The sequence below is a fragment of the Corvus kubaryi genome, unplaced genomic scaffold (genome assembly GCF_017639235.1).
Source record: "Corvus kubaryi isolate FWS band 111438036 unplaced genomic scaffold, C.kubaryi_AGA036_p1.0 37036, whole genome shotgun sequence".
In the NCBI taxonomy this organism is placed as follows: Eukaryota; Metazoa; Chordata; class Aves; order Passeriformes; family Corvidae; genus Corvus; species Corvus kubaryi.
Window position 1 is genome coordinate 527,687 of NW_024581016.1, and position 11,600 is coordinate 539,286.

Sequence of the window (11,600 nt, forward strand, 5' to 3'; positions counted from 1 at the left end):
CTGCTCCATCCCTCTGCTCATCCTGGTGCCTCCTCTGGCCTCTCTCCTACATGTCCATGGATCTGGGGCAGCCCAAACATAAACAAAGAAATCACACAGGAACAGAAATAAGGGATCCAGAAGCCACCAGAGGACATATCCCTACCCTGTGCCAGGAAAGCTGTGCTCTCTCTGGGAACTGGGAATAATCTGTGCAGGGCTTTCCTACAGGAAATCACAATCCACAGCCATTTCCTGTCTGGATTCTCCCCTCTCCCTAACATTAAACCATCAATGCTGATGTTACCTCAGCACTCCCCCACTATTCCCTCCTGCCCACTCAACACAATTCCCTACAAACACCTGGAGCTGGTACCCCACAAACACTCACAGGTCTGACACAGGGAAGCAAAACTGTTCAGGGTTTTGGGGTTTTTTTTAGATTCCTGTTTGGAGGGGAGGATAAGGGAAGAGGAGGAACTGCTGCCACCACCTGGGAAAATGAAAACCAAGCAGAGTTTTCTCCTTGCCATGGGCTCAAGGGATTCTGATATATCCATTACCCAAATGGATATTGATATCTAAATTAATGTTGAATGCCTGTATGAATCCTGAATATCTGTGTCTAAAATCTAAGTTAATATTGAATACCTATATGAATATTGAATATCTATCTCTAAAATCTAAGTTGATATTGAATACCTATATGAATATTGAACACCTATATCTAATATCTGAGTTAATATTGAACACCTATATCTAATATCTAAGTTAATCTTGAATACCTATATGAATATTGAACACCTATATCTAGTATCTAAGTTAATCTTGAATACCTATATGAATATTGAACACCTATATCTAGTATCTAAGTTAATCTTGAATACCTGTGTGAATACCGAATATCCCTGTGCCCACCTTCCCCAGCCCCTGGGGCCCTGTGAGGAAGGTGTCCCACTCTGGTGATCCCAGGGCAGATGGAGGAGGCTGCAGCGCTCCTGTTTCAAAGGTCACAGCCCCTCAGGTCCCATCCTGTCCCTCAGGTCGGGCTCTGGCTGAGTCCACGTGGCCTCCTGGCCCCAGGCAGGAAAGGCAGGCTGTGCTGCCAGCACTGCCTCAGGCTCCTGGCACTCTGTGCCAGTGCTCCCCATGGCCGGGGCACAGCTGCTGCAGGATGACACAGTTCCATCCTTCCCCATCACCTCCTTGTCACAGCAGCAGCAGCAGCAGCTGAGAGCAGATTTAACGCTGCAGGTGAGAGATCTCAGTGAGGAGCATTCCTGCCCCAAGGACCAGGAGCAAGGAGCAAGGCAGGCTCAGAGGGGGATCCAGGGGAGCTGTACAGACCTCTGGGAGCAGAGGGAGATCCAAACCCACGGAAGGACTAGGCTGTAATTAAATAGCGAACAACCTGCCAGAGTTACCTGTTACCTCCATGCCTTTGTCACAGTCTCCTGGGTATCCTGGGCTGGCCATGACCACACACACAGCAGTTCTGTTCTCTGACCAGGCTGGCATGGAGCTGCAGAGTTTGCCATCAATTGTTGCTTGAATCACTTCATAAAAATCATTTTTAAGCAGAGGGAGAATTACCTGTAGAAAGTTTTCAGAGTGATGGACGTTAACTTTTATTTTGCTGGCTTGCTGAAATTCACCTTAGGGAAAATTCAATTGGTGGAATAAAACCTGTGTATGCCAAGCCAGTAGATTTGGAAACTCTGGGTGAGCATTCCATTTGCAGCATCTTTTGGCACCAGTCATTAATTTAGAAACACAAGGTGTGAGCTTATGTAGAAGGAACATGAATTTAGGCCCCTCCCATTCTGCTTCTATCCAGAACCACAGAATCTGAGGGACAGTGTTTTAACTTAAAACCTTTAACTAATAATTCACAGGAGCTGATGAGCCAAAATTTTAAGTTACCTCAGACATTGTCTAAGATGTTCACATCCAGATCTTTCCCTAGAAATAAACTACAACAGTAAGAGGTAAAAGAATGGAGCATCTTTAATTTTCCAGTGTGTTTCACTCACCTGGCACTGGGGATCCCCAAACTGGCATTTAAAGTTTAAAATCTTCACCCCCTCTTTGGTCAGCATCAAACCTGTTTGCAGCACACCTGGACACAAAGAGCACAGCCAAGCAAATGAACTTAAACATTTCTTTCTTTCTTTCAAGAACTTCTTTAAATTAAACAGAGCATTTTGGAGTTTGGGATTCATTTCTGCAAATCAGAAGGCATTAGGAGCAAGGGTCCTGCAAGCACTTAGATGCAAGTCATAATAATTCCTCAATACCCGCAAAAGTGAGAAGCAGCCACCTGAGAACAGGGCACCACATTTCAAACCCCACAAAGCAAAGGTTCTCTGGCATCCTGCACCCAACTCCGTTCTTACTCAGCTCCCACTCCACTCTTACTCAGGCATTGTAAAAAAAGGCCCCAAAAAGCAGAAACTAAAGATGTGGGTTGGATCCCAGCTTTTAGAGGTCTGAGATCTCTTCAGTCCAACAGCAGCCCTTGGCATTATGTGACACCTGTGGGCATCACCTGCCTTTTCCAAAATAGCCTCTGGATAAAGACCTGAAGAAAATGGACATTGTTGTATGTAGGAGTGAGCAGTACAGCAGGACTGAAGTATCTGTTATGCCCTGAACTGCAAATAAATCTGTTTTATTTAAAAATATTTAATAAAATCATTGTGCTTTAAGGAGAAAAGACCAAAGTTCTCTCCCAAACAAAGAGCTGTGAACCAAATGAGTGAGGCTTAACATTGCATGAAAAATGACCCGCTGCTGGGTTTTTTTATACAAATAGCATCTGGAACTCAGAAGCAGCCTCTGACAATGGAACTGACCTGGATAGGGGCTTACCTTGGCTTTCAGGTGCTCACTCACCTACATAGGCTGCTCCTTCTTGTCTCATGCTGTCCACGACGTGCTGGAGGATTGCACCCCTGATTTGCTCTAGAAGAGCTTCGGGAACCTGACAACCAAATCAAACCCACTGAGGCAGTGCTGGCATCTGCTGGCCTTGCTGGGAGGCCTGGAGTGAGCAGATGCCTGAGCTCTTTGCTGCTGTCCCAGCCCAACCCTGCTCCTTCCCTCGGGATGCTGCTGCCTGGAGGATGGAAATTCCACTCCTCTGCCTCCCGAGGTGGTTTGGGTGGTTTTTAAGGAGGTCTGGGACTGTCAGCCTGGGCTGAACACAGTCAGAGTGTTTCTGTCCTTGGACAAACCCACACTGATGTGTTGGAGCAGCTTATTTAGAGCAGTGCTTTAAGAACCAACAAGAACCCCCAGGTTATGTTCACAGCACAAAGGTCCCAGGCACACAGGGAATTCTGCAGGGGTTTTTGACGTGATGTGAATGGGAGCAGAGGAACACCAAGTTTAGGAGTAAGGGAAGAGGTAAAGGAGAGCTGCTCCAGAGAACAGGGGCTGATTAAACTCCAAAGAATGCCTGTTAAGGTTTGAGCCTTGGAATCCACTCCAGGAGACACCGGGATGGCAGCAGAGGGGGCCCTAAAGGGGCTGTGCTGAGCAGAGGCTGGGGGGCAGCAGGGGCCGTACCTGAGGCACGGGGCAATAGGCTCCCATCCCGGCAGTGCTGGGGCCCTGGTCCCCGTCCAGCAGCCGCTTGTGGGGCTGAGCCGGGGGCATGGAGGCCACGGTGACACCGTCGGTGAAACAGGAGCACTGCGGGGAGAGACACGGGCACAGCGGTGACAGCGGTGACAGCAGCCACAATGGCCACAAGAGGCCACAATGGCCTGGCCCAAGGGACAGCACTGCTGGGCACAGGCTGACGCTCAGTTCTGCTGGGAAATGGAGGAATTGCAGAAGCCCAGACTGCAAGGGACACTAAAGCCCATCCAGTGCCACCCCTGCCATGGCAGGGACACCTCCCACTGTCCCAGGCTGCTCCAAGCCCCAATGTCCAGCCTGGCCTTGGGCACTGCCAGGGATCCAGGGGCAGCCCCAGCTGCTCTGGGCACCCTGTGCCAGGGCCTGCCCACCCTCTGAGTAAAGAATCCATTTATTTCTGCTACAAGCTCATTGGCCTGAGGGAATCATTGTTTCTTTCTCATGTTTAAATAACCAAGAAAAATGGTGGCTCTCATTACAATTCCCTTTTGATGAATCCGATTTTGACCTGTCAGTCGCATGGACACACACCAGTCCTCTGGCATGTGAATAGTCTAAAAGAGGCACTAAATATTAGCACAAAGTTATTGATGTAATAAGAATTACCAAGGCAAAGTCCATAAAAACATGTTTTGGGTCACTTTAGGGAAAAAAAAAATCATTTCCCCCCTAAAATAATCACCATAAAAGCAATATCATTGTTAATGTAGAAGAAAAATCTACTAACAATATGCATTGATTAGCACGATACAGGGCTTAGATTGCATGTTATATATATGCAATATATTTATATTTCTCAAAGTGCAAATAAACAAAAAAAACCCATTTGAAATTTGAAACAATAAACTTGGGTGTGTCTGCAGAAGCACAGCAATAATGCCAAAGAGTAAAAGCACAACATCACACCATCAATCACATACAGAAAGTTCTTCCCCTTGGAGCAGTTCTTCAATAACAACCATCTCTCCAAACATTCTGTCCTATAAAAAACAAAACAAAGTAAATCCCCATTTAGCAGACATGAATCCACTGCCTAAATCCTCTCTTCATTTTCTTTTAACAGAAAAATCAATGTATGTGGGAAGTGCCAGCTTGCTTGAATGCCAGTGGGGAAGGCCAATGGAATTTCATTTGGACCTAAGAAGGCAACACTGAAATACTCCTTATCAGGCCTGGGAGACAAGGAAAAATTAAAATTTGGAGAGGCAGGGCAGTGGGACTCAAGGCTGGAACAGGAGTTCAGTCACAAAACCTCCAGGCTCTGCCTGAGGCACACAGGAGGAATCTGAGGAGACCCAGGGAAATTCCTGAGTCGAATGAACAAGTTTCTCCCAAAAGCACTTGTCTCCTGTAGCTAGAATTACAAACTCCCAGAGTACAGAACACCAAGACTTGGATTGCCAGGGATTAATTAAGGATTTCTCCACCTGCATAATCTCCTGGACAGCTCTGCAGGCCTCCTCCTTGCTGGCTGCAATGGTCACTTCTTTCCTGGCCGCTGGACCCCGCGCCCGCACCACTCGCGCAGGAAAGTCAGTGCTTTAAGGAAAGCAGAGTGGGGGTCAGGCATCCCTACTGCATCCAGGGGATCCAGGGAAATCAGCAGTTTGCTCCTGAATGCCTCCCACAGCCTCCCTTTTTTCCCCAAGGGATTGAAGAATAACCCATCAGGAAAACACATTCCCTGCTAGCCCATCCTGTCCCGCAGGTGAAGGACCCGGAGCCCTCTGGGAACAAGAAATGCAGGAATTCTGCTGTTGGTTCTGACACCAACTCAATGGATATCCTTGGATAGGTCACTGAACTTTTAACACCTCCCAGTTTCTCCCCAGGCTGTTATTTTATTCCTGCCATAGGCTTGGAAAGATGAACTCCTTGGTGATTTGTAGTTTTACAACACCACATTACAGCTCACAATCCCATTAAACACTCGGGGTTGTGAGGTTAAGGCTGAGTCAGGTCTGGCACGTAAAGGATCTGTTAAATCTTATCCCACTCTACCTCCCGAATTTCCCCACTTAGTCTGAAACACAAACTAAATCCAGACATTAAAAAAGAACAGAGCATCACCATGTTAATTAATGAATTTTAACTTTACCCAGTCACCGTCTGGCTCGTGAACAGCCAAACAAAACATTTTTTGAAGGGCTGATTCTGCACACAGATTTCCTGTTTCCTGAAAGAACACCTTCCTCTCCTTCCCACACTATGATTTCCATTAGGTTAAAGCTCACCCCCAGTTTATACCCAGGCAGGCTCACACCAGGCTCCCTTCCTCCCCATCTCGCTGTGCAGACCTGGGACAGTTCTCCCTTTGGAGCCTTGCGCTTGCTGACAGGCAGAGAAGGTGTTGGCCTTGTCTCCATGGGGCAGCAACACAAACTGGACATTGTTACAGAGCGAGACCAGGGAAAAGGTTGGTTTTAATCAGAAAAACCCTGCAGGTTCCATGAGTTTATCCCACACGGAACACTTGCCAGCAAAGACAAGGAGCCTGGGAACACAACCCACAGGCACAGAAATGGAACCGTTTTCTTTAGTTACGAATATTTGACCAGAACCTTCCAAATCACCATCAGAGAGCATTTTGCTGTATCTGTCTGGGTAGAAATGATAATTAACCCTTAACTAACAGAAAGATTCATTGAAATATTTTTCTCCATTATAATTTTTTGTCTTTTAAATGGCTTATCGAGCATCCTGAAGGAGTAGATGGAAAGAAAGAAGAGCTGGGATCTCAGAACAGAAAAATCAACCTGCTGCAGTTCACAGAATCATGGAATCATGGAATGTGTATGTTGGAAGGACCTTAAAGCCCATCCAGCCCCACCCCTGCCATGGGCAGGGACACCTCCCACTGTGCCAGGCTGCTCCCAGCCCCAATGTCCAGCCTGGCCTTGGGCACTGCCAGGGATCCAGGGGCAGCCCCAGCTGCTCTGGGCACCCTGTGCCAGGGCCTGCCCACCCTCCCAGGGAACAATTCCTGCCCAATCTCCCATCCAGCCCTGCCCTCTGGCACTGGGAAGCCATTCCCTGGCTCCTGGCCCTCCATGCCTTGTCCCCAGTCCCTCTGCAGCTCTCCTGGAGCCCCTTTAGGCCCTGGAGGGGCTCTGAGCTCTCCCTGGAGCCTTCTCTTCCCCAGCTGAGCACCCCCAGCTCTGCCAGCCTGGCTCCAGAGCAGAGGGGCTCCAGCAGCTCCACACCTGCACCTTCATTACCTGTCTCTAATTACAGAGCTCATTAATTCAGCACCTTCTGGAGAAGAACAAGAGCTGAGAAGTTCCCGAGCCCTAAGTGAAGGCCACAGGCACAACTGACTCTCAGAGGAGCCCCAGTGGCAGCACATTTACCTGATGATGAACCTACAGGCTTCCTGCGGGTTGCTGAAGGCTTTCCAGCGGGCCGTGGCGATCCCGTGCCGATCCAGGAAGGCTTTGCTGGAGCTGCTGTTGGAGGCCAGCTGGGCTGCCCTGGCAGAGGGCCCAAAGCACCGAACTCCTGCTGCCCTCAGGTCATCAACAATCCCTGATCACAGAAATAGCACAAGCACCAAGGGGGCTCCTTGGGGACATCGAGCCATTGACAAAAGGAAATTCCCATCACACCTTTGTTACGCTTTCCTTTGTCTCAGATAATTCATTCATCCTTAAAACGAGGTTCTGAATATCCACCGACCCTTCTCAGCCTGCAGTTTTAAGGCTCTTTAGTTACTAAGCACTCTCACAGTTACCCTCCCCTCCCCATTTTAAAGCAGAATTCAAGGTGCCGATTTTTTCTGTCAACCTAATTATATTATTTGATATTATTATATTATATTATTATATTATGTTTATCACATTATAATATTTTCATCTCGTTTTTACACTTTTTTTTTGGTCAACTTAGGTTTATTTAAGTCTTTGATTAACTTACCAGCTGCCAAAAGAGCTTCTGGGCCAACTAACACAAGCCCAATGTTATGATCTTTGCAGAACTGGGTAACAATAGTGTGATTGCTCACTAATACAGCTGAAAAGGAAAGATAATTAAATGATCACTGTAAAGCCTAAAAAGGAACAGGAGATGAGAATATCTTTTTTCCATCTCCCTAAAAGTGTGATTAAAATCATGAAAGAGCCCACAAAGGGCAAATTGAAACATCAATGTGATAATAACAGAGTCCAAAAGGAACAGGGAACAACTCCAATTTGCACTACTCTTTTTAATACACATCTCCTAACTGATTTATTTGCCACATGTAATCAAGATATATTATTAAAAGCTGTTTATCACAACAATAACAAGTTTGAAAAATAAAACTTGAAGTTTGGAAAGAAACTCAATTTCAACAGCTGAGTAGAGATTTATTCAAAGCATTGGATGATGTAGCTAAATTTAGCTGAGCAGCCTGGGCAGACACAGAGATGTTTCTATTCAGAATTAAGAACTTTGGGCCCTCTGTTCCTGGGTTAAATTTCACTGGAATTGGTCACTGAATTCAAGCACAAAAGTGGAAGAGATGTTGTTTAGAAATACGGTCTCGTATGAGCCTCACTAGTTTAAGAAGCAAGGCTAAAAATAAATAGAGCAGGGAGTTTTAGGAGGCAGCTCTGAAATCCAGAAACAAAACATACAATAAAAAATAAATCTGCGCCTTCAGTCATTTGTGGCACCAGTAAAAGAAGAGCAACTGCTACCTCCCCAGTGGGTTTGTCTCAGTTGCTGCAGCACTGGTTGCTCGGCCCAGGATTTGAACCCGCCCTTTTTACCTGAATTGGAGATTTTTCCATTGTCAGCTGTCCCTGCATTTCCCGGGGCCACAAACACGTGTTTCACGTGTGGGGACTGGGCCAGCTTCCAGGCCAGGGCGTGTTCTCTGCCTCCGCTGCCGATCACCAGCACCCGCTCGGCCATGGGCCCCTGGGAAGCACAGGCAGCCCCTGGAGCACCACCGACTTCACAAACCCGGGCCAAAAGAAGCAACAACAGAGGAATTCCATCTCACTGCTACAGCTTTTAAGTAATATTAACCCAGTTTGTGTCAGAAAGGTGCTTGTAGGCTACGGGTCACGGTGGCTGTGCCAGCAGTGCCACTGGATGGACGCATCGGTCACATCTGGTTTAAATACTGACAACAAATCCACGGGGAATTGTCCCCACTTGTTCCAGCAGAGTCAAGATTTCATTTCTTAAGCACCCACAGACATGAAGTAATCTTGCCTTGAGTATGTCTCATCAGGTTCTTTGCACAACTACGCAGGACAGGACTAAAAGTGTCATACAAATGCTCTAGAAAAATATTTTTATATCTTCTATATGTTATGGATGTATTTATTTCTATACAAATATACAATTATATAAACGAATTAAATGAAATTATAATAAACAATAATCAAATATATACAACAGAACGAAGTCATACATATATTGTTATAAATAAAGTATGTAATTCGTGCTATTATGTATAAAACTGGAATGTAATCAGACCCTACAGAGACCGATATTTTGGTCTCATAATAAATGTCATTTCTTTATAAATTTTGATTGGGCAATTTGGTTTATCATATATATCATATATAATCATATGTATCATACGTATATAATATATGTCATATATAGCTCATCGATAACGAATAAATATATAATAAATATACAAAAATGAAAATTTAATTACTTAACTCCTTTATATTTAATAAATATATTTGAGTCTGAATGCTGTGGTTGGTCTAGAAGCTTTTAAGAGTGCAGACATTCTCGGCAGTAAATGGCAAAGGCAGATTTCAGGACAGACTTTATACACTGACAATTGCTAGGAGGACACTTCAGCAGAGCAGCACATTCAGTAAAAAGACAACTGTTCATCTCACTGACACTGACATTTCAAGCAGTTCCTCAGCGATATTTCCCGGCAGATTTGTTTTGCTTTATTTCAGATATGTTATCATAGGTCATATCTGCAAACTTAATTTCTCCCTGTGTGCTGAATGTGGACAAATGTCAGGGAGAAATATCCACCCCAGAGCATGACCTTTAAGGGAGGTGCTAATGGAGAAACCAGTCCTTACCCAGGAGAGAGATCATAAATTAAAGATACCACAGACACCAGCAAGTTCCGCTGCGCTCTCCTGAGGAATCACAACCTCTGGGTTTAATTCATTGCGCAGCTTCCAAAGGCAAACGGGAGCTAAATGGTGACACTGAGGGAGAACATTCCAGGCAAGATGTTCATAGAACTGTGATACATCAAGAATCACGCTTGGGGATCCTGAGACAGGATTCCACCACCTTAACCCACTACAAAATCCAATTTAACTCTGTCTATTTCATCATTCTTGAATTGCCCAAGTACGATGTCAGGAATTCTCACAGCCCAGCCCTGAGAACTGCAGAATTTTGGGAGTTATTTGATTTTCAATTTTAGCTGTTGTGCTCTAGGTGTACAAACACAGAGCATGTGCTTAATGCTCTACCAGGGACAGATTTCCTTGCAAAAGACTTTTCTTAGGCATCATGTTGGGTAACAATCCAGGGTGTCAGGCTTTATCCTTCCTTTTGTCACTGCCTGACAAATAATCGCTGGAAGTGGCTGTGAAGGTGAAGATAATGAGTTACAACTGCTCTGTCTCTAACAAAAGCACCGACGTTCCCTTCGAGGCTCCAATACGGTGCAACAGTCATCAATAAAAAGGAAAGTGGTTTTAAAAGCAATTCCACACACCACACCCCCCCCCGCCAATAATTTCACAATTCCATAAGTTTTCTAAAGCAGAATGAATTAAAGTTCTGAACTGGGAAGAAGAGTGAAAGCGGGCAGTGCCCCCAGTACTTTGGGAAAAATCCACTTTTCCATTCCACCTCCCAGTGAGGACACTAAGGATGTTTTTTGCAAAGCCAAGCAAAAGCGTGCTGGAAGAGAGGAAATTTGGTGAGTCAGTTGGTCCAGGAGGGAAGGCTGAAGACAGGGACAGAGCATGCTGGAAGGATAGTTGGTCCTGGAGGAAACGCTGTGGAGAGGGACATCTCACTGGAATTATTTTCCCTTACCGTGTCAGACCCTGCTGTTTGCCTGCACAAAAGGCTAAGAAGTCCTCCAGAAGGATCTTCCTCCAGTTCCTGCTTCAGATCGAAATGATTTCTGATCTCCTAAAGCTAAGGATAAGGAAGTGAAAGAGGCAGCCAGACCTGCAGCTGCCCTGTCCCCCTTGATCCTCCACCCTCACTGGCGGATGACCAGCAGCATCCCCTCAGTGCCTCCCACCCTTCAAGTCCTCCCCACACCCTCAACACCGTGGATCCTCCTCCTCTGTCTCCGTCTTCCTTCGTTAACAGCACAAATAGCTCCTCCCAACAGACCGTCTGACCGTGGAAATAGGATTCAACTCTAGGGAAAAAATACAACCCCGCTACAATGTGTCACAAAGCTGCGCTCCTCACTCAGATCCCATGCCAGAGCAACTTTATATCCCCTGCCAGGGGAAGGACCTCAGAGATGGAGACAAAGCACAACTGGTACAGTGTCCAGCTCCACAGAAACACTCCAGCCAAACCTGCACACACAGACCTGTTATTTCTCACGGAACACAGCTTGAAATGTATAAATAAAGGTTATTTTACTATCCAGCACACACTGGAATGTGCCCCCCCCTTCATTACAGCCCTTTTTACCTTTACAAATTCAATACAAGCAGTGCCAGAAGTACAACACACATAAGAACTGTTACTTTATTCTCCAGTGATTCCTACTCCATCATCTTGGACAGCCAAATCCATCCAGGATAGACTGAATTCCTCTGGTTAACATCTGGCAAGCTGCAACGTTCCCAGCCTTTTCTTCTCCCGGGGACAGGGACAGCAGCCAGGGAGCGGCTGGAGCTGGGCCAGGGCAGGGTTAGGTTGGATTTTAGGGAAAGGTTCTTCCCCCAGAGGCTGCTGGGCACTGCCCAGGCTCCCCAGGGAATGGGCACGGCCCCGAGGCTGCCAGAGCTCCAGGAGCGTTT

General features: G+C 46.2%; 1 protein-coding gene across 2 annotated transcripts; it reads right to left on the reverse strand.

Annotated features, from left to right (window-relative positions):
* Positions 1-1,359: 1,359 nt before the first annotated feature.
* On the reverse strand, positions 1,360-10,941 carry LOC121661003 (trifunctional purine biosynthetic protein adenosine-3-like). 2 transcript variants are annotated; one of them, XM_042020649.1, is made up of 11 exons: positions 10,882-10,941; positions 10,648-10,746; positions 8,373-8,523; positions 7,537-7,632; positions 6,975-7,149; positions 5,052-5,163; positions 4,545-4,604; positions 3,550-3,675; positions 2,875-2,962; positions 2,013-2,098; positions 1,360-1,572 (listed from the first exon to the last, which is right to left on the reverse strand). In XM_042020649.1, exons 3-11 carry the CDS (start codon positions 8,515-8,517, stop codon positions 1,375-1,377), a joined length of 1,086 nt encoding a protein of 361 aa, XP_041876583.1. In that variant the 5' UTR covers positions 8,518-8,523; positions 10,648-10,746; positions 10,882-10,941; the 3' UTR covers positions 1,360-1,374. The 2 variants fall into 2 exon arrangements, with proteins under 2 accessions (XP_041876583.1, XP_041876584.1); XM_042020650.1 differs by lacking the exon at positions 10,882-10,941 and having other exon boundaries at positions 8,373-8,558; positions 10,648-10,844.
* Between the last annotated feature and the right edge of the window lie 659 nt (positions 10,942-11,600).